The sequence below is a fragment of the Oncorhynchus mykiss genome, chromosome 14 (assembly GCF_013265735.2).
Source record: "Oncorhynchus mykiss isolate Arlee chromosome 14, USDA_OmykA_1.1, whole genome shotgun sequence".
Classification (NCBI taxonomy): Eukaryota; Metazoa; Chordata; class Actinopteri; order Salmoniformes; family Salmonidae; genus Oncorhynchus; species Oncorhynchus mykiss.
In genome coordinates, this window is record NC_048578.1 from 11,398,204 (window position 1) to 11,421,393 (window position 23,190).

The window sequence follows — 23,190 nt, forward strand, 5'->3', positions numbered from 1 at the left end:
TCTTCTGCCGTTCTCTTCCCCCTCCTCTAAGGAGGAACAGTGGTTGTTGATGGCTACAGACATGGGGAAGAGAGGTTTCCCAGTTCCTCACCACCGACAACACCAACCTCACCTCACAAGCCAAAAGGCTGGAGGGTGGGGCAGTAAGGGACGTGCCCAGGCTGAAACTTAGCATGGTATTTACACCCCTCATCTCATCCATGACCTCCTGGGTCAGCTGTCACCAGACCCCAGGTCACCATCCTCCGCCAGCTGGGTTTGTAGGCAATCATTGTAAATAAAAATTGTTCTTAATGGACTTGCCTAGCTAAACAAAGGTTCAATTAAAAAAACACCCCTCATAGTTCGTACAGCCCATGCATGTGTTCCTCTCTTCCTCTTGTTTTCCTCTCAAACTATGTCATCTTTCTTGGCATTTGGAATGCTGATCCTGAATCCTACAATAAAATACAAACTTCTGCAGGAAAAACAATCAGGAAATATATTTTTATTTAACTTTAGTTTTATTGAGAACTCCTTGGTGTTAGATTGGCGTGGTCTATGTGCAGAATTCAGTATGATTGAGAAGGCGCCCCCCCCCCCCCCCCCCCCAGAAAAAAGGGGGGGGGGGGAATAACTTGGATTAAGCCTTTTTTCAACATTTGATCAACAAACAGATCCCAAAACAAACATTTGTTTTATCATGGTGGTTTTATGAGACTTTCACATGGGTACAACTAGAAAGGAAAATACTGAGCGGAAAATAAAATAAAACCCAATAAATCTGCACATCAGTCATACAGCAGTCCAGGTGAGCTTTGAGTTCTGTCTCCCTGCATTCAGATCAGCTGTCCTGTCCCCTCCTGCAGGCCACGCCAGGAACTACCACTGCGCCCTCGTGGCCAAGCAGAGGACCGTTTGAGCTCAGTAACTGAGTGCATCGCTCCTACGCCTCCCCCAAATAAGTGATGTCTCCTTTTAAAAGTTCCACCTTTCTTTATTGGCACACGCCAGTCCACAAGTACAACCACAATCCTCCATCACCACCACTACAATTGATATCTTTCAACTTTTGCAAACTTTTTTATTCTTTGTCATTTTTAATATATAAATTACCTTTAAAAACGTGAGAAGCAGATGCACATACAGGAGAAATACAGGCGTGAAAACACAGGAGTAAAAACCTGACTTAACGGCAGCCACCCTAACCACTTTACACTCTTCTCATACTGTTTATTTTGTTTCAGTTAAAGAATAGAGTTGTCAACAGGGTTTAAAAAAAGTAAAATAGGCATTCGTTTTTTCCTCCTCTTCCCTCTGCGGCTCTCAGTCCAGGTCAGTGCACTGCAGGGGGCATTCACGAACAAACAACCTTTGCTGGGGTTTGTCACTGCCGACTGGCAGCGTGTGTGCTCCTCTACTCTCTCGCTCTCCTCTCACATGTCATTTGCCATGTCGTCGTGCTCGCCGGCTGACAGGTCTCCGTTGGCGTTGATGGTGGAGGCGTTGTCCTCGTAACCAGGGGGCATGAAGGCCAGGGTGTGGGGGTACAGCTTGTTACATGCGGCGCGGTACACCTCCGCTGCCTTCTGATGCCCGTCGCCCAGATTTCCATCACGCAGCGCCTCCAGCACCTCTGTGCAGATCTGATAGGAAAGACAATATTGGGTGTCTGCTTAGACTTGGGTCACACCACATTCACAATTGTTCCTTGCCTTTGTTTTTCCCGAATACTGTTTCAGGCATAGATGTGGTAAAGAGGTCAATGGAACTCGACCAAAACAATGGAAAATGCCATGGAAGCGAGTGGGGTAAAGATCCCAAATCTCCATTGCTCCCCAGCCAAATTAGCCTATGTTGAGGTAAAAATCGGAGTATTGGATGTCAACCGCAAGACATGTTCATGTCATTTTAACCAATCGACTGCATTATAGTTAAAAACAACAACTGACTACCGCCACTGATTTCTGTATGCTAGCTATTCAACCAGTTTATACGAACGGGAGCTAGCATTTAGCAGTCACTTCTCGTAAACCTAAAAAGTGACAACTTATAAATGTTATGCAGCGAAAACAGACAAATCAGACTTCAGTAACCACATTGTGGGTCTGTCAGTCATGACAAATTTGACGAATATCTACTATGTTAGATCAGATTTGTTGAATGTGCACCAATCCGTTGTCCTATCCCCCCTGGTCTGCGTTCCATTGACCTCTTTACCGCATCTATGGGACTACCATGCCAAAAGGTACTTGTTCAAATAAAAGCGCAGTGAGTAAGTGCTCACCGTGATGCTTCTCCCATTGAGGGACTCATCCAGCGCTGTAGCCAGCTCAGAGGCCATCTTGTCCGAGGACGGGTCCAGATAGAACATCATCTTAGCAGCTGCAGGAGGACAACATGGTGCTGATCAGTCACAAGTTCACACTGTGTGTGAGTGGTAATGGTACAGTCTCATGTGGGCTTGGTTGGGAGTGTTGGCTCAGGTAGTGTGTGTACGTACCAGCCACACGGTGTGGTATAGAGTTGGAGTGTTGGCTCAGGTAGTGTGTGTGTACGTACCAGCCACACGGTGTGGTATAGAGTTGGAGTGTTGGCTCAGGTAGTGTGTGTGTACGTACCAGCCACACGGTGTGGTATAGAGTTGGAGTGTTGGCTCAGGTAGTTCTTGTTGAAGCTCTGTGGGTTGCTCTCCCCAAACAGCCGCGATATCTCCTGCTTCAAAACAGTCCGCACAGCCTGTGGTAGGTCCTTACTGTCCGACACTGAGGAACACACCCATTACAGTGGTCACCAATCGGAATCAAGATTACTTTCGCATTCAAAAAGTAAACTTAGATCTACCGCTCAGACACATTTTTTTATCTTTTTTAAAACAATAACCTAATAAAAACAGTTCTGTACAAACCTCGTTGTTAAAGTAGGCGTAATACATTATCACAGCATATTGGCTATATGCCCGGTCTATTGTTGTTCTCAGACCAGATTATATTTCAAAACAAGCTTTGATTAGAAAATAGATTAATGTAACCTTTATTTAACTAGGCAAGTCAGTTAAGAACAAATTCTTATTTAGAATGACGGCCAACACCGGCCAAACCCAGACGGCACCGGGGCCAAATTGTGCGCCACCCTATGTGGACTCCCAATCACGGCCAGTTGTGATACAGCCTGGAATCGAACCAGGGTGTCTGTAGTGACGCTTCAAGCACTGAGCCACTCAGATCAGTTGGGTATAGCACTTGCGAAGCACAGCTGAGCATAAATTGAAATTAGATTTTTTTTTTACTGTACTGATGGTACCTGCATCTGAGGGTCATGGTGCTTTCAAGACAACAGGGAACTTGGGGAAAAAAACGAGGTCAAAACACTATGTCAATAGTCTTCAGGTCGGAGGTCTAGAAAGATGCCAGTTTCCGAGTTGTATAACCGTTCAAAACTATTTTTCCCAGTTGGACCTCATTCTTCACAGAGGTCAAAGATTTCAGATGTCCCACTTGTTTTGAACAGTCTCAGCAGAGGGAGGGAAAGAGCAGCAGAGGGTCTGCCTCTCACGGTCCCTGCTCTCTCCTTCCTTTCCTCCGGTGAGACTGACCAGAGGGGAGACACAGTCTTCCACCTCATGCACAACGCAGGGCTATCGATACACTTGGCTACTCATTCATTGCAGTGCAAGTGAAAGCAGGGAGAAGCATGTTGTTTTGTAATAGTGTTGAATAAAAACAGTGCTGGATATAAAAGTCAACAGGAACTTTTACGTTATTAAATCTTATGTAGGCTAGTATCAAACTTTGTCATGGCAGCGGCCATGGAAGCTCTGTGGGCACGGTGATTTGAGCCGTACGATTGGCCAGCGCAGTAGGCACACTCGATTTGGCCACAGATCTTAAAGTCCGCCAGGAAGTTGAGGAGTTTGTCTTTTCATTTTCCACTAGGAATGCCTCGCGATCGACCGGTTGGTGACCACTGCATTACAGCATAGAATCGTGTAGCAGAACACAGACAACTATTCAACAAAAGGGTTCAGAGACAGAGAGTTGTGGGTAATGACAAGGCCCCTCAGCCTGGCCGTTTGACAGAAGACCTACTCTACCGTACCTCCTTTGAAGAAGCGCACTAGACACTGGTGCAGCCAAGGGTGGGAGGGCTCCATGGAGAACGCTCTCTTCACTGACTGCAACATCAGCAGGTACTTCTCTACGAGAGGGAAAGAGACTTTGTTTTCACTGACAAAAGGTACCGGGATTCTTTGTGTGTCAGAATGTCAATCCGCGTCTTGTTCCTTTACCTTTCCTGAAGTAGATCTCAAAGGCCAGGAGGTGGGTCTCAATCTTGTTCTTCACCAGGTTTTTCAGGGGGGTTAAAAACTTCACTGCCTCCTCGAGTGGGTTCTCTACCTACAGGGGGAAGAAAACAAATGGGTCTTATTCCAAAAACAAACAAACACTCAGTCTCCTAATTGGTGTAATATCACCATGTTCTGCAGTGATATCCCACAAGGCTAATGGTAGTAGCCATGCGGGTAAAGCGTTAAACCACAGGTTTGTTCTTTCAGACATTTCCAACGACTAGGGCTCACTGGGAGGAGTCTGCCGGGATAGGCCTCAGTGATTCCTTCCATCTTCTACAGGCTCCACACACGCACCTTGGCTAGTTTGTCTGGTATGAGCTCCTCCTTGGGTCCTCCGATCTCCTCGTCGTCGTCCTCTTTCTTCTTCTTCTGGTTCTTCAGCTGTTTCTCCTTCTCAGCGTTCTTCTTCTCCTCCTCTAGTTGGGCTTTCTTCTGGGCTCGTCTCTGCTTGTTCCTCAGCTTCTTCAGCTCTTTGTCATTCAGGTTCTCTGTGCGACACATGGGTTCACTCAGAGATCACAACTACACCAAACCCCCCAAAAATAAAACATTGTAGGAAACATCAAATTAGTGATAATCAAAACAAGTGGCGGTTTGGGGTATCGCAGACAGACTCCCCCTCTCTCTCGCACAAACTGGCGCTGACACACACACGTACCGGCGTCGGCCTGGTGTTCCTTGTTGTCGTCGGTGAGGGGGTTGTCGTGCAGGCCGAGGTAGATCTGGATGGCGGTGCGGGCAGCTTTGTAGTAGAAGGGATGCATGCGCAGCACGTCCTCCAGCTTGAGCAGGTCCACGTAGGATCGCAGCGTCATCTTCCTCATGCAGTACGTGTGGAAGTCAAACTGGTCGTCCGTGATCTCCACAAAATGCTGATGGGACACAGAACAGAGATGGTTTATGATGAAATCCAAACAGAGCAGACCTGCACTACCACTGAGCCATCTATACAGGTTTAACCCTCAGTGAATCTGCATGAGCATCTCTAAAAACAGGGACCACATTGCTCTTTTTAATTTGAGCACATTTTAAGGGGGAGGAAATCTAACTTACTAATCACCTTCATCATAAAAAAATAATAATAAGTGCCTGCTTCCCACCCAAGTTAGAAAACGTACCCTCTCGATCTCATGGCACTTCTTGAGAGCGTCTCCAAACTTGTTCATGGACTTGTAGGCCAGAGCACATTCTGTCTGGTACCACATACACTGCATCTCATTGAGATTCTCTACCGCCGACGCACCCTCCTGAAACACAGACAGATAGATAGATAGATAACCCTTTGTGTGTGGCGCTTCAAGGCAACAAGCATTATGTGGAGTCTACACAGACAGCTTAACACACACTGACTGACCCGTGTGAACTTTGAGCACATCTCCTCAGCCTCTTTGACCAGGCCGGCCTTCAACATGTACTTGGCACATTTTGAGTTGATGAAGCGGTCAGCAGTGTCCAGAGCCTGGGCCTCGTCCATCCACCTGGCTGCTTCCTTTATGTTACCTGCATGCTAGAGACACAAAGATGGAGAGTAATAGTCAAAATCAACAGAGATACCTTAGCAGAGAAGAGCGCTATAATCACGTTGAGCCACACTAAAGTGTTCACCATGATGGCAGCTCTAGAAAGTGTGTGTTACCTTGTATATCTTGGCCTTGATGAGGAACAGTTCTATGAGCGTGGGTGTGCTCTCGATGGCGGTGTTGATGTAGTCCAGGGCTAGCGTCTGCTGGCCCACGTGGTCAAAGTGCTGCGCCAGGAAATACTGGACCCACAGTAGTGTGGTGGGGGGCTCCTCCTTACCACCATCTACACAGACACAATGACATTCTAATACTACTCCGATTAGATTTCATAACACATGAAAATCTGATTGCACTCACCATTTTGATTGAACATTCGACAGCTTTTCAAACACGTCTCGTATCCAACCACTAATTCTTCAACGATTGACACCTACACGGATGGGAACAAGGATACGCAAGATTACCCAGACTTCTCAGCCCAGGGCAGGCATGTTATTTCAGTGACTTGCTGGGGCCAATGGAATGGCGGTGGTTCTCCCTTTACCTTTTCCTTGTCGTGATACAGGGACTTCAGAGTGGTGAAGACAGGCGGACAGCCTTTACTGAAGTTGGTCCTCAGATAGCAGTCCAGGCATTCACGGAACTTCTCACCTGAAAAGAAAAGTGAACGGAGCTCAGACCCCATTCTCCAGCGTTCCACACACCACACGTTTCAACATGCTTGCGTCTACCCACCGTCGTCTTGAAAGGTCCTCATTCCAGGGATAATTACACAGTAATGATAACGGTAGGCTTATGTACCTGTGAGGAAGGTGAGAGGCAGCCTCCGGGGAACCAGTCCTTTGGGATACTTCACCCATGCCTCCTCATAGAGCTTCTGCCTCTCCTCTATGCTTGCTGGGGACACACAACAAGCCAACAGTCAGAGCATGGCATTCATACACCGATTCAATTCTGGTCACAAAATCTACCAAACACATTAGTCAATGTAGTGAGATGACTCATGCTAAAGAGGGGACTGGTGAGAGGGTCCAGTGGGAATGGGGTGGGTAGCAGTGGGGGGGTTCAAAGGTTACCTGGTTTCAGTGCTTTCTCCAGACCCTGGTAGTAGGCCCAGTTCTCAGGGTTCCTCTCCTGGAGTTGTCGGTAGACTTCTGTGGCCTCCTCCGAGCGATCTAGCTGCAGCAGCAGCTCTCCTGCAATGATACAGAATCATGTTAGATCTACACATCTCTTCCCCCCCCAGATGCAAACACTCAACACACAGGCATTCTTTCACACACCCATACACACACACACCTCTGGTCTCCTCCACAGCAAGCTTGTCACAGATCTGTTTCTCGTAGGTGGTGAGGTGCTCCAGTGCTTCCTTGAACAGCCCCGCCTCCCTGAGCACCTGGTTCTGGTACAGCAGCAGCTCACTATACTCGTAGTCCACTTTGTCTGGCGATGTCTGAAACACAGCACCACCAATCACATTTACTGAAACAGGCAGTGACCAATCAGATTTGCTGATACAGGCAGGGGGACGAATGAGATTCACTAATACATAACCAACAAATAAATTACTGACAGACAAGTTAAAAATCAGGTGTACTGCTCCAGGCAGGGTGCCCAATCAGAATAATTGACAGACAGGTGATACAGGAACACCACAGAGTAATCAACGATACTTCTTAGACTCAAAAACAGAGGTCAGAGAGAGGTCAAGGCCAGCTCACCTGTTGTGTTTTGCGGAATTCTTCGACGATCTTGGCGGCCATCTCAAAGTCTTCCAGCAGGTGGTAGGCCACGGCGTAGCCGATCCACGAGGCCCTCTGCGCTGGACGCAGCTGCAGGAGCTGATAGCGGGTCTCCTGCAGAGAGAGCGAGAGACAAAATTATACACAAAGCAAGAGGGAATAGTTCAGAGGAGACAGACTCTCTCCCGGTCCTCACCCTGTAGCCCTCCAGGTCTCTCATCTGGATTTGGAGCAGTGAAAGATCCCTGAGGATCTGCAGGTTGTCTTTGTCCCACTTCAGAGCGTTGCGGTAGCACTTGATGGCCTCGTCGTACTTCTTATCCGACCGCTGCAGCAGACCGTACACATGCCAGCCTGGGAGAGGATGGGTTAAGGAGGCAAAACAGACACCCTCGGAGAAAAAAAAAAATCCTTGCAAAAAAAACAAAAAAACATTTAGAGGACTGAAAGGACATGGGAACAGAAAGAACGTAATACTTATGGTGACAAATCAAAACAGTGGACCCTGTATTAATGCAACCAGGCCTAGACTATTAGCCTCAACAGTAACAATCAGAGCCAATCTAGCTCTCTCCCATTCCCTGACTGAATTACGTGGAGTAGACATGGCGCAGTAAGGGCTTGTGGGATGCAGTAGAAAGTTTGGGCTTATTATGAGCCTTTGGTGCATGTCCTCACGCCTCTGAGTAGGAACTTCATACAAAACCTCACCTCATTAGCCCTAGTATAGAAGGATACAGACATGGCTCTTGAGGTCGTTGCGCAGGCCTCGTCTCACCAGCTCATACGCATCCTCCTTCTTCCCCAAACAGTTCAGGGTCAGGCCTTTCATCGCCAGTGTCTCTGAGGGACAGATGATTGAGAGAGGGATTAGTGTTAGTCACAGCCTAAACACTACACCAGAAGAGGATTTACCATCACTCATGTTCTAAACTGAGTAAAGGATATGAAAAATGTCCACGGTCACCCAGTTTGGATATCAAACCTGGACCAGACGGTTGTTGAGTCATTAGCTAATACAGCCTGATAGCAGTACTGGTGGATGCTTAAAATCAGCATGTTGTTTGTACAACAGTATCTTCTAAATCAAAGAGGAATAGTCAACCACGAGACACTTTCCAACTACTGAATGACAAGTGAGAGTAGCAGCTGTTGAAGCGGGCCTCACCTCCATGCTCTGTGAACTTTGGGTTGGAGAGGATCTGTTTGCAGAACTTGAGTCCATTTCTGTACTGCTTGTGCTCGTAGCATCTCTGCAACAGGGGAGAGGTGTTGTCATCAAGGTTTTTGTAAAGCTTGTTCTTAGAGTTCTGATCTGAGGAACCCCCCAAATATATGGTTACAAAAATGTACGCAAATATTCTAGAGGGGTTGACAGTATACCGATGTTTATGCACAGATCGGTCTATAACGGCATTTGAATGTTTGGTTTGCTAAATGTGATACGCCGTGTGTAATGTCAATTTTTACAGTTTACTCTACTACAAGTCAGCTCTCTCTCCCCACAGACATGGTCCCACCCACTGTCACTGAAGGAGCGCATTTGTTGTTGCTTGACCACGAGACACTTTCGTTCAGTCTGCATGGTCAATGCAGCACATGCAACAATGTTGATGACAACGATGTTTCCACTGATCTTAATATAAATCCGCAAGCATTCTATAATTACTATATTAGTTTGTTTCTTACATCTGCAAACGGCTAGTTTGTATTTTCTTAGCAAGTTAAGCTAAATCGTGTTAGCCACTAAAGCTAATCGCTAGTTAGCTGGCTAGCGAACAAGCTTAATAAAAGTACTGAGTCAGAGCAAACGTAGCTAGCTAATACAGCCTGATAGCAGTACTGGTGGAGGCTTAAAATCAGCATGTTGTTTGTACAACCGTATCTTCTAAATCAAAGAGGAATAGACGAAGCATGAATATGTTGGCTATATGAATAAAGATTTAATGTAGGCAAAGATCAGAGTCACCTAGGAAACACTGATCACTTTGGTTCCTTCCCTGTCACAATAACTCGTCCATGGCATTTTTTCGTTCGCTGTCATGTCAAACACTGTATTGAAAGTACCCACTATTATTTATATACTAACTATAGAATTATAATAACCATTCTATTGCCATGATTCCAAAAGTTCACCCAAGTGTTTTGATCGAAATCGCAACATTTGATTAAAAATAAGGCCTAGTATTTTTGCCCATATCGTGGCGGTGTGGAAATAATCTTACATGAGTGCAGGAAATGCAGATATTTATGGAAATGCAGGAAATTATTTTAGGTTGAAGTTGAATTGAACAGTATAAAACAATCAGAATGGAGAAAGACCCATTGAAATAATTTATAAATATATGTGTCGCCACCCTAGGTTCACGCACTACTCAAAGCAAATTTAGAACTTTTATTAATCAAAAAACTGTACATTTTGAAAAATACCATATAAGATATGATATTTTGGCCATGTCGCCCAGTCCTAGTTGACTGTCTATATAGGGTTGTGCATGAACACTTGCAGGTAGATTGTCTGTGATAATATCCAGCAAGCAAGCACAGTAGCACGTCACAACCCCAATACAGTAATACGTCTCTTGATTGAGTCTGAAAAAAAATCAGCTAGCCTTCTTTGTGGGAATGTATGGTCAGATGGGTGTTGATATGCAGTGATTAGAGAATCGGTCAGAGATTCCTATCTGCCTGGGTCAGCAGTGGCCTACCAACCTGGTAACCAGCCTGCCAGCTCCCCACACAAAGATAATGCCCAGGAATCCCCACTGGCATAGGGAAGTGGCTACGATAGAACTTGGGAGTGCTCAACACAGCAACTAAAACAAACGTTTTTATAATGTTAAACAGAAAGAGTGGGAACAGAATTCACATCTATGCAAAACATTACACTTGTGGTGAGTATTTAACAGGGAAACTAGTCCCGCCCACCATCACCTTAAGCGCTTCCAAAAACAGCAGTGGCTATTCCCATTTGCCGAGTAAAATTATGCAAGGATCTAGCCGACTAAACGTAACTATTTACAATGGAGTAGAGGCGACTTGTGTGGGTGGACTAACAGACTCGATTTTTGGCTGAAATAGCCAAATCCACGAATTTGAAGGGGTGTCCACATACTTATGTGTATACAGTGCCATGCGAAAGTATTCGGCCCCCTTGAACTTTGCGACCTTTTGCCACATTTCAGGCTTCAAACAAAGATATAAAACTGTATTTTTTTGTGAAGAATCAACAACAAGTGGGACACAATCATGAAGTGGAACGACATTTATTGGATATTTCAAACTTTTTTAACAAATCAAAACTGAAAAATTGGGCGTGCAAAATTATTCAGCCCCCTTAAGTTAATACTTTGTAGCGCCACCTTTTGCTGCAATTACAGCTGTAAGTCGCTTGGGGCATGTCTCTATCAGTTTTGCACATCGAGAGACTGAAATTTTTTCCCATTCCTCCTTGCAAAATAGCTCGAGCTCAGTGAGGTTGGATGGAGAGCATTTGTGAACAGCAGTTTTCAGTTCTTTCCACAGATTCTCGATTGGATTCAGGTCTGGACTTTGACATGGCCATTCTAACACCTGGATATGTTTATTTTTGAACCATTCCATTGTAGATTTTGCTTTATGTTTTGGATCATTGTCTTGTTGGAAGACAAATCTCCATCCCAGTCTCAGGTCTTTTAGAAGACTCCATCAGGTTCTTCCAGAATGGTCCTGTATTTGGCTCCATCCATCTTCCCATCAATTTTAACCATCTTCCCTGTCCCTGCTGAAGAAAAGCAGGCCCAAACCATGATGCCGCCACCACCATGTTTGACAGTGGGGATGGCGTGTTCAGCTGTGTTGCTTTTACGCCAAACATAACGTTTTGCATTGTTGCCAAAAAGTTCAATTTTGGTTTCATCTGACCAGAGCACCTTCTTCCACATGTTTGGTGTGTCTCCCAGGTGGCTTGTGGCAAACTTTAAAATGACACTTTATGGATATCTTTAAGAAATGGCTTTCTTCTTGCCACTCTTCCATAAAGGCCAGATTTGTGCAATACGACTGATTGTTGTCCTATGGACAGAGTCTCCCACCTCAGCTGTAGATCTCTGCAGTTCATCCAGAGTGATCATGGGCCTCTTGGCTGCATCTCTGATCAGTCTTCTCCTTGTATGAGCTGAAAGTTTAGAGGGATGGCCAGGTCTTGGTAGATTTGCAGTGGTCTGATACTCCTTCCATTTCAATATTATCGCTTGCACAGTGCTCCTTGGGATGTTTAAAGCTTGGGAAATCTTTTTGTATCCAAATCCGGCTTTAAACTTCTTCACAACAGTATCTCAGACCTGCCTGGTGTGTTCCTTGTTCTTCATGATGCTCTCTGCGCTTTTGACGGACCTCTGAGACTATCACAGTGCAGGTGCATTTATACGGAGACTTGATTACACACAGGTGGATTGTATTTATCATCATTAGTCATTTAGGTCAACATTGGATCATTCAGAGATCCTCACTGAACTTCTGGAGAGAGTTTGCTGCACTAAAAGTAAAGGGGCTGTATAATTTTGCACGCCCAATTTTTCAGTTTTTTATTTGTTAAAAAAAGTTTGAAATATCCAATAAATGTCGTTCCACTTCATGATTGTGGCCCACTTGTTGTTGATTCTTCACAAAAAAATACAGTTTTATATCTTTATGTTTGAAGCCTGAAATGTGGTAAAAGGTCGCAAAGTTCAAGGGGGCCGAATACTTTCGCAAGGCACTGTATATAGATCTACTGAAGATATTTATTCAGTGTGTGCTCGGTTAAAAAAAGACCACTGATGCAAATCAAATGTCTCTTTACCATATGATCTTTGCTAGACGATTTAACTCAACCTGCGATTTATGATGGAGTTGAGCGGCGACTAATGTGGGCGGACTCAAACGCAGAGTTCACATAAAATTGTGTTTTGTTAAAAAAAAAAAAAAAAATTAATACTGATTTCAGCACCCAAAGAATAGCCTGCAATTAAACAGAACAATGTAGTTTGTAATTGCGGGCTATTCTTGTGGTGCTGAAACCAGTTTTGACAAAAATGTGATTTTATGTGAAGTTCAAGATCGAGTCCGCCCACACTAGTCGCCGCTCAACTCAATCATAAACCGCGGGTTGAGTTTAATCATCTAGCAAAGATCATATGGTAAAGACAAGTTTGCTTTGCAGCAGAGTGGTGTTTTTTTGGTACAGAGCAAACCCTGAAGAAATATCATCAGTCGGTCTATACACACACAGTAGTATGTGGACACCCCTCCATTTCAACCAAAGATTGAGCACACAGCCATGTCATCTCCACAGACAAAAAATGGCAGTAGAATGTCTTACTGAAAAGCTCAGTGACTTTCAACATGGCAACGTCATAGGACGACACTTTTCCAACCAGTCAGTTAGTCAAATTTCTGCCCTGGTCAACTGTAAGTGCTGTTATTGTGAAGTGAAAACATCTAGGAGCAACAACAGCTCAGCGGCGAACGGGACCGCTGAGTGCTTAAGTGTGTAAAAATTGTCTGTCCTCGGTTGCAACACTCTCTACCAAGTTCCAAACTGCCTCTGGAAGCAACTACAGCACAATAACAGTTCGTCGGGAGCTTCATGAAATGGGTTTCCATGGCCAAGCAGCCGCACACAAGTCTAAGATCCCCATGCACAATGCCAAGTGTGCCTGGGGTGGTGTAAAGTTTGCCATCATTGGACTCTGGAGAAGTGGAAACGCATTCTTCTAGAATGAAGAATCACACTTCCCCGTCTGACAGACGAATCTGGGTTTGGCGGATGCCAGGAGAACGCTACCTGCCCGAATGCATAGTGACAACTGTAAAGTTTGGTGGAGGAGGAATAATGGTTTGTGCTAGGCCCCTTAGTCAAGGGAAGGGAAATCTTAATGCTACAGCATACAATTAGATTATTTCACCCCTTTTTCCTCCCTAAATTTGGTGATATCCAATTGTGACCCAATAACAATCATCTCATCCCGGCAACTCCCCAACTGGCTCGGGAGAGGCAAAGGTCGAGTCATGCGTCCTCCGAAACAGCGCTTCTTAACACCCGCATGCTTAACCCGGATGCCAGCTGCCCCAATGTGTTGGCGGAAACACTGTTCAACGGAGGTCAGCCTGCAGGGTTGTCCCCGCAGCAATGTTCCAACATCTAGTGGAAAGCCTTCCCAGAAGAGTGGAGGCTGTTGTAACAGCAAAAGGGGGACCAACTCCATATTAATGCCCATGATTTTGGAATGAGATGTTCGACATGTAGGTGTCCACATATTTTTAGTAATGTAGTGTATTTTGCTGAAATAAATATAGAAGTCGTATGAAAAAATATGTTTGTAACCAACGGGTTGTAGTTCACACTGTAGGCGTGGGTTATTTTAATTTGCAGGCCCTAAGAGATGGCGAGCTAATTACACCACCTAACTGAATAATAACTACAACAATTGTTCAACACCATGCCCAGAAATAGGACAAACGTGTGAATGGTACTCAATATTCAGCAGAGAAAGTCGACTAAATGTGTGCAGTTCGTTGGCATCATAGGACACAAACTGTATAATTAGTCCCCATCTGATCTCTGGTTCAGCAAAGCGTGAGTGACAGCTAGTTGGCCGGCTGGCTAGCAAGGTTTTGTTAGCTAGCTAACTCTAGTAGTTGTACAATCAGTGGCAAATGATTGCATTAGCTAACACACCCAAGTTTGCAGTAATATAGTTGGGGACATCATGCAAACACGTTGTGCATGTGAAATGTAACGCGTACATGGTTACAGATAATCGTGTTGCTAAAATGCTGAGTAATGACGAAACACCTGTGCTTTTGGACGTAGAATGAGTTTGCAGATAGCTAGTTCGCGTAGCTAGCTAACTTATATAGCCGTAGCTAGCAAGCATTTGCCAACCGTGTTTTTGAGTCATACATTTATTTTAAACTATCACCCTACAACAAACTGGGACCACACATAAACCAAAGTTACCTAGCTATATGCCATGTTGCATGTTACCTAACGTTACCAGTTGCAAACAAACTGCTAACTAGCAGGCTAATGACAACCTGGCAGGCCATTTCGAGTGCCTCGAAACATGTTAGTCCACGAGTTAGCTAAAGTTAACGTTCGTTGAGCAGGCGATGGAAGGAACAGCAGATGTCAGCTAACAAGACGACATGATTGCATGCTGTTTTATTACAAGCAACGTTACTCCAATCAAATCTTTAACGTTATAGTTACTTGAAATGGATTTAGCTAGCGACTGCTAGGCATTTAACGTTACCAAAATTCTCTTGAAGAGAGCATTCTCCTTCGGCGGTAGAGTAATTGAGGGCATTCTGTAAACTGGCTACTCTTCTGTAGCTTCAAGCATGAATCGACGTTTCCTCTCTCTCCCCTCTCGGTCTTTTTGAGGCAAAGTTCCCGGAGTTGTCTTGCTCTATTTCGGGCTCTTCTTCCTCACGTGGTGACAGCCAAGGCCCCCTTTAGACCAAAATGGCCGAATACCTTCTCCCCCGGGTCAAGCTGTTCTCCGCGTCTGCGTGCGTGCTGTGCAAAATGATCGAAATGAAAAGTTGCAAATGTAACCAATCAATCAAAGACAGTTACAGAAGGGGGGACGTGTTATAAAGTATAGTGCATCGCTTCGGCAATAGACGTGATGTAAAATGGATTCTTTACTGATAAGGCTGCATTGCACTTTCAGCCCTTTTCTTAACTCCAGCCTTGGATTCTGGAAAGGTACCTTCATATATAGTCAGTCAATGAGAGGTATATTGCACTTAGCCAAAATAAACCGATTCTCCTTAATTTATCTATCCTGGGTCGGAACCGTGCTATGCCGGGAAAGGTGGTCAGCCAGAGCCCAGCGCGATATATGGATGGGAAAAAGTACCTCAATCCAGGGATGGAATACATAGTTGTACTCATAATCACCCCGAAATGATTAAGGGTAAATCTAGAAGATCGAAATAGTGCTGTTTTTATTTTATTAAACTGACGATTTCGCTAGCATAGCCGCGGGAGGTAGTGGTGGTGAGGGTGCAGCAGCACCCCCGAAAAATCTAAATAGAAAATATATATACTCAACAAAAGTAGTGCATTAGGCTTTTACTAGTATTAGTAGACTGATATAGATGTATGTATTGTGGGAAACAAACAAAAAAATCAGCATCTCTGCTTTGTCTAACAGGGTAGTTGTACAATTAAGAACAGTATCTTTCCGGATTCAATAGTTGGAATTGTAAGAGTTGTTGCCCTGTCCCTTTCTCTGGGATTATCATTCTAATGGAATCCAGAAAGAACAAAACCCTGTCCTTAAACAGGTGCAAGGTTATGAGCAAAAAGCATCCACAAAACATGCTATTTTATATTTTTCTTGACCAAATAACATGGAAAACAACCACTTTTTGTGCCGTATTAATTGACCATCCTTACAAACCACTTCATATAAAATGTACATGACTGTATTGTACACAACATAAGCAAAATTATATGGACACCTGCTCGTCGACATCTCTTTCCAAAATCATGGGCATTAGGAGTTGGTCCCCCCTTTGCTGCTATAACAGCCTCCAATCTTCTGGGAACGATTTCCACTAGATGTTGGAACATTGCTGCTGGGACTTGCTTCAACCACAAGAGAATTAGTGAGGTCAGGCACTGATGTTGGGCGATTAGGCCTGGCTCGCAGTCGCCATTCCAATTCATCCTAAAGGTGTTCGATGGGGTTGAGGTCAGGGCACTGTGCAGGCTAGTCAAGTTCTTCCACACCGATCTCGACAAACCATTCCCTTAATGGACCTCGCTTTGTGGATGGGGGCATTGGCATGCTGAAATAGGAAAGGGCCTTCCACTGCTCCAGAGTCCAATGGTGGTGAGCTTTACTGCACTTCAGCCCAGACTTGGCATTGTGCATGGTGATCTTACACGGTGCCTAAACCGGACGCGTCGCAAAATAAATGCACACATACATGTTATTCAATCATTGCACCTATACTGCTCGCACACGCCAAAGAGCGTCTGCGTTACCAGGCGCTAAAATAGATTTTGCTTCTATTTGTGACGCAGAACATGATGCAAGTCCTGCCTCTCCCATCTCCTCATTGGCTTTTAGAAGCATATACCCACATGCCATCTCCTCATTAGTTATACCTACATGGGTGATTGAAAGATGAACTGAGGTCGGTTGTGGTAATACACCTTATTATGAAAGTTAGTTGCCAATCACCATATAAAGTCCAAAGAGGAAAAAGCCTGGAAGGAGGACAGATGACTAATTAATTGTCGGAGTAGAGGACCTTGTGCATTTCAGGTAAAATAGCAACTCAATGTTTATATCCCAGGACAAATTATCTAGAAACTGCAAGCTAGCTAACTAAATTGCCATAAACAAGTTCAAACAGGTGCCATTAATACAGGTAACGAGTGGAGGACAGAGGAGCCTCTTAAAGAAGAAGTTACAGGTCTGAAAGAGCCAGAAATCTTGCTTGTTTGTAGGTGACCAAATACTTATTTTCCACCATAATATGCAAATAAATTCATAAAAAATCCTACAATGTGATTTTCTGGATTTCTTTTTCTAATTTTGTCTGTCATAGTTTAAGTGTACCTATGATGAAAATTACAGGCCTCTCTCATCTTTTTAAGTGGGAGAACTTGCTCCATTGGTGGCTGACTAAATACTTTTTTGCCCCTCTGTATCAACCTGTGTGTTGTGATCGTGTTTAGTGTGGGGGGGACAAAATCAATTTGAGGTCACAGGCGCATGGCAACCAATTTTATGAGGCTCCCAATGAACAGTTCTTGTACAGACATTGCTTCCAGAGGCAGTTTGGAACTCGTGAGTGTGTTGCAACTGAGGACAGACGATTTTTACGCGCTTCAGCAGTCCCATTCTGTGAGCTTGTGTGGCCTACCACTTTGAGGCTGAGCCGTTGTTGTTCCTAGACCTTTCCATTTTACAATAACAGCATTTACAGTTCCCCGGGGCAGCTCTAGCGGTGCAGAAATTTGCCTGACTGACTTCTTGGGAAGGTGGCTTCCTATGACGGTGTCACGTTGAAAGTCACTGAGCTCCTCAGTAAGGCCATTCTACTACCAATGTTTGTCTATGGAGATTGCATGGTTGTGTGCTCGATTCTATACGTCTGTCAGCAACAGGTGTGGCTGAAATAGCCGAATCCACTACACTGAACAAAAATAAACGCAACATGCAATAATTTAAAAGATTTTCATGATTTACATGAGTTAGGTCCTAATCTATGACTGGGAGGATATGCATCTGTTGGTCACAGATACCTTTAAAAAAATGGTAGGATTGTGGATCAGAAAACCAGTCAGTATCTCATGCCTCATGCAGCACAACACATCTCCTTCGCATAGAGTTGTTCTGTGGAATGTTATCCCACTCCTCTTCAATAGCAGTGCGAAGTTGCTGGATATTGGCAGGAACTGGAACACACTGTCGTACACGTCAATCCAGAGCATCCCAAACTTGCTCAATGGGTGACATGTCTGGTGTGTATACAGGCCATGGAAGAACTGAGACATTTTCAGGTCCAGGAATTGTGTACAGATCCTTGCGACATGGGGGCGTGCATTATCATGCTGAAACATGAGGTGATGGTAGCAGAGGAATGGCACGATAATGGGCCTCAGGATCTCATCACGGCATCTCTGCATTCAAATTGCCATCGATAAAATGCAATTGTATTCGTTGTCCGTAGCTTATGCCTGCCCATACCATAACCCCACCTCCACCATGGGGCACTCGGTTCACAACATTGACATCAGCAAACCGCTCACCCACATGACGCCATACATGTGGTCTGTGGTTGTGAGGCCGGTTGGACGTACTGCCAAATTCTCTAAAACAACGTTGGAGGCAGCTTATGGTAGAGAAATTAACATTCAGTTCTCTGACAACAGCTCTGGTGGACATTCCTGCAATCAACTTGCCAATTGCACGCTCCCACAAAACTTGAGACACCTGTGGCATTGTGTTATGCGACAAAACTGCACATTTTAGAATGGCCTTTTACTGTCCCCAGCACAAGGTGCGCCTGTGTAATGATCATGCAGTTTAATCAGCTTCTTGATATGACACACTTGTCAGGTGGATGTATTATATTGGCAAAGGAGAAATGCTCATTAACAGGGATGTAAACAAATTTGTGCACAAAATGTGAGAAATATATGCTTTTTGTGCGTTTGGAAAATTTCTGGGCTTTTATTTCAACTCATGAAACATGGATCAACATGTTGCATTTAGATTTTTGTTCAGTATAATTTGAAGGGGTGTCCACATACTTTTGTATAAATAGTGTACATATGCTGGTCATCTAGGTATGCACCTGTAGATTTTCCATCACCATGAAAAAAACAATGCACAACACAGTAATTGAGTACATTGAGACATCAAGTGGATTGTGATGAAGTGGCTCAGTTGGTAGAGCATGCTTGCAATGCTGGGGTTGTGGGTTCAATTCCCACGGGGGACCAGACCAGTAAGAAAATGTATGCAATCACTACTGAGTGAGTTACTCTGGATAAGAGTGTCTACTAAAATGGAAAAGGAATGCATAGACCATTTAAGTTCAGACATAAGTTGCATTTGCAAAGTATTTCAAGAAACTAGAAAATATATCAATCAAGTATTTTTATATTCCACAAGTATTATAAGATGAACTGTTTCCCCTTTACATCTGTAAGAACATTTCACGGCCCCTTGACCAATTAAAATCATTCAAAATATCTTGTCATCAAAACTCACGTCCATTGGCTCTCAAAGTTTTCTATTGCTCCATGCGACGCAACTTGGGTCGAGATCTGTTTCTTGCTTTGCTTCTAGGAACAGGACACCATTTAAGGAGTGATTTCTAGGGTAGTGATAAGTGTGGAGGTGGAGCAATTGAAGTTGAAAATTCCTGGTGTTTGTGACGCCCGCGTTTTGGTGCGATGGTGAGCGTGGTAAAATGGAGGAGTCACTGTCAGTCCGTTTGAGTTTTGAGTCAGAGTCTTTACCCAACATGTTCATGTTAGGATATATAATTTATCCTTTGAGCGTTTGTGGCGAAGCCACTGCTGTTTCAGGTGCAACGTTTATGGTCATGTCACAGTAGTGTGTAGGACGAAGATTCCAAGATGTGGGAAGAGTGCAGGAGGGCATGGGATAGAGGATTGTGTCGTTTCGGGGATAAGGTTGTGTCAACTGTAGGAGTGCGCATGTTGCTTGGGAGAATTTGTCGGCAGGTTAGTAACCCGCCTCTACCATCCGTTCTATTGGCCAACGTGCAATCACAGGAGAATAAACTGGATGAGCTCCGTTCGAGACTATCCTACCAGCGAGACATTAATAACTGTAATATCTTATGTTTCACCAAGTCGGGGCTGACTACGACATGGATAATATACAGTTGTCTGGATTTTCTGTGCATCGGGGTGGTGGTGTATATCTATTTGTCAATAACAGCTGATGTGCGATGTCTAATATTAAGGAAGTCTCGAGGTATTGCTTGCCTGAGGTTCAGTACTTCATGATAAGCTGTAGACCACACTATCTACAAGAGAGTGGCATTGAGGAGTATACTACCTCAGTCACCGGCCTCATCAATAAGTGCATCAACAACGTTGTCCACACAGTAACCGTACGTACATTTCCCAACCAGAAGTCATGGATTACAGGCAACATCCGCACTGAGCTAAATGCTAGAGCTGCCGCTTTCAAGGAGCGGGACACTAATCCGGACGCTTATGAGAAATCCCGCTATGCCCTCAGACAAAACAAAAACAGGCAAAACGTCAATACAGAACTAAGATTGAATCCTACTACACCGGCTCTGACGCTCGTCGAATGTGGACGGGCTTGCAAACTATTACGGGACTACAAAGAGAAACCCAGTCACGAGCTGACCAGTGACGCAAGCCTACCAGATGGACTAAATGCCTTTTATCCTTGCTTCGAGGCAAGCAACACTGAAGCATGCATGAGAGCACCAGCTGTTCCGGACAACTGTGTGATCACACTCTCCGTAGCCGATGTGAGCAAGACCTTTAAACATGTCAACATTTAAAAGGCCACAGAGCCAGACGGATTACCAGGACGTGTACTCAGAGCACGCGCGGATCAACTGGTAAGTGTCTTCACTGACATTTTTAACCTCTCCCTGACCGATTCTGTAATACCTACATGTTTCAAGCAGACCACCATAGTCCCTGTGCCCAAGAAAGCGAAGGTAGCCTGCTTAAATGACTACCGCTCCATAGCACTCACGTCAGTAGCCATGAAGTGCTTTGAAAGGCTGGTCATGGCTCACATCAACTCCATCAACACGGAAACCCTAGATCCACTCCAATTTGCATAATGCCCCAACCGATCCACAGATGACGCAATCTCAATCGCACTCCACATTGCCCTTTCCCACCTGGACAAAAGGAACACCTATGTGAGAATGCTGATCATTGATTACAGCTCAACACCATAGTGCCCACAAAGTGAATCTCTAAGCTAAGGACCCTGGGACTGGGTAAACACATCTGCCACGCTGATCCCCAACACTGGGGCTCCTCAGGGGTGCGTGCTTAGTCTCCTCCCGTACTTCCTGTTCACCCACGACTGCGTGGCCAAGCACAACTCTAACACCATCATTAAGTTTGCTGACGACAACGGTGGTACATTAGGCCTGATCACTGACAATGATGAGACAGCCTATAGGGAGGAGGTCAGAGACCTGGCAGTGTGGTGCCAGGACAACAACCTCTCCCTCAACGTGAGCAAGAAAAAGGGTATGATCGTGGACTACAGCAAAAGGAGGGCCGAACACACCCCCACTCCAGTGTAGTGGAGCAGGTCGAGAGTTAAGTTCCTTGGTGTCCACATTACCAACAAACTGTCATGCTCCAAACACACCAAGAATGTTGTGAAGAGGGCACAACAATGCCTTTTCCCCCACAGGAGGCTCGCTGTTTATTATCAATGCATAGTCACTTTACCCCTACCTACATGTACAAATTACCTCAACTAACCTGTACCCTCTCACATTGACTCGGTACCAGTACCCTTTGTATATAGCCTAGTTAATGTTTTTCATTGTTACTTTTTTTATTTGAATTTTACCCCCTTTTTTCTCCCCAATTTCGTAGTATCCAATTATATTAGTAGTTACTATCTTGTCTCATCGCTACAACTCCCGTACGGGCTCGGGAGAGACGAAGGTTGAAAGTCATGCGTCCTCTGAAACACAACCCAACCAAGCCGCACTGCTTCTTAATACAGCGCACATCCAACCGGGAAACCAGCCGCACCACTGTGTCGGAGGAAACACCGTGCACCTGGCGACCTTGGTTAGCGTGCACTGCGCCCAGCCCGCCACAGGAGTTGCTGGTGCGCGATGAGACAAGGATATCCCTACCGGCCGAACCCTCCCTAACACGGACGACACTAGGCCATGTTACAGTAATTTTTCTTAAGTACATATTTTTTGTATTCTACAATTTTTTTGTGAACTACAATTCCGACACTGTATTTGAACATTTTAGAAATGTCAATCATTGCTTGCGAAACGGGTTTCCAAACATATGCTGATATTCCCCTTATCTTTCATATCAGCGAGAAAGAATCTTTCAAATAAAGATACAGTTTTGCGCAGATCCATACGCTGTATGCCTTCAGTTGACAAACTACATTTCCTCCCCAGTTACGATTGCACACGTGTTCAGCATGCTAGACAGCTAATTAGCACAGGTGGCCGCTTATGTCTTCCGTAAACAAGTGCTGTTCAGTGGCAACCCGTTATTTAGTGCAGGTGGGGGGTGGGGTGGGGGGGACTTGCCTGTTTTGCTTGTTATTGTGGCATTAATACGTGTCACATATCAGTTTGCAAACAGTGTAAAAATATATATATATCATTGAGTTTATAAAGCCCCATACAAACATGGTCTCTTTTTTGTTTTCTTGAGTAAGGGAGCTCCAAAATGCAGGTGTTTCAGCCTAACTCAGTGCTTTCTGTGGTGGTGGGGCAAGCCAGCAGAAAATACGGAGCATTAATCCATGATTGGATAAGTGTTCTGTCACTCAGGGGGACAATACTTCACCGCCAAGTTTAAGGGTAGAGCTAAAAAATGAAAGCCTCTTGGTTGCTGCCATAGAGTTAGAAGTGCCCATCCAAGAAGGCTCAAGGTCATTCGCCACAGATAAAATGACATCAAATCACGTTATATCTACAGTACCGTTGATTGGACTAATCATGTCAACATCATATTTTCCAAATCTTAGCTAGCAGTCATCATCATGAATCAAGTCGACAATCTACTGGCAAATCCTTTTTAATCCTTGTCATATGAAGAGAAATGATAGATAAAATGTATCGGTGCTCATTGGCCATTGGACATAAACATTGCACAACAAGTTGGAAATCGCAAATTCAGCAATGAGTCGTTTGGATAGAATCAGTTTCTAACTGTAAGCATTGCACATTGCAAAGCAATCATTAGCCTGCTATTCAGTGGAGTAGCTGTGTAGTCCCAAGTCTAAGATTAAGGATCTCTTTTCCTAGTTTAAAATGATAAACATTCAACATTGGCCATACTGTCAATGAAGCA

The 23,190-nt window shown here is 44.6% G+C and overlaps 1 protein-coding gene and 1 non-coding gene across 2 annotated transcripts; both read right to left on the reverse strand.

Moving 5' to 3' along the window:
- Nucleotides 1-671: 671 nt before the first annotated feature.
- On the reverse strand, nucleotides 672-15,318 carry LOC110488803 (N-alpha-acetyltransferase 15, NatA auxiliary subunit). The gene is made up of 20 exons (XM_021561197.2): nucleotides 14,873-15,318; nucleotides 8,764-8,848; nucleotides 8,334-8,438; nucleotides 7,792-7,949; nucleotides 7,575-7,709; nucleotides 7,153-7,306; nucleotides 6,930-7,049; nucleotides 6,655-6,750; nucleotides 6,398-6,504; nucleotides 6,211-6,283; nucleotides 5,967-6,136; nucleotides 5,685-5,837; nucleotides 5,449-5,577; nucleotides 4,989-5,202; nucleotides 4,625-4,818; nucleotides 4,268-4,376; nucleotides 4,078-4,176; nucleotides 2,601-2,744; nucleotides 2,267-2,364; nucleotides 672-1,625 (listed from the first exon to the last, which is right to left on the reverse strand). Exons 1-20 carry the CDS (start codon nucleotides 14,924-14,926, stop codon nucleotides 1,416-1,418), a joined length of 2,607 nt encoding a protein of 868 aa, XP_021416872.2. The 5' UTR covers nucleotides 14,927-15,318; the 3' UTR covers nucleotides 672-1,415.
- LOC118938776 lies at nucleotides 4,453-4,588 on the reverse strand. Its single transcript, XR_005036033.1, has one exon. It is a non-coding gene; the product is annotated as a small nucleolar RNA SNORA18 (small nucleolar RNA).
- Nucleotides 15,319-23,190: the final 7,872 nt, after the last annotated feature.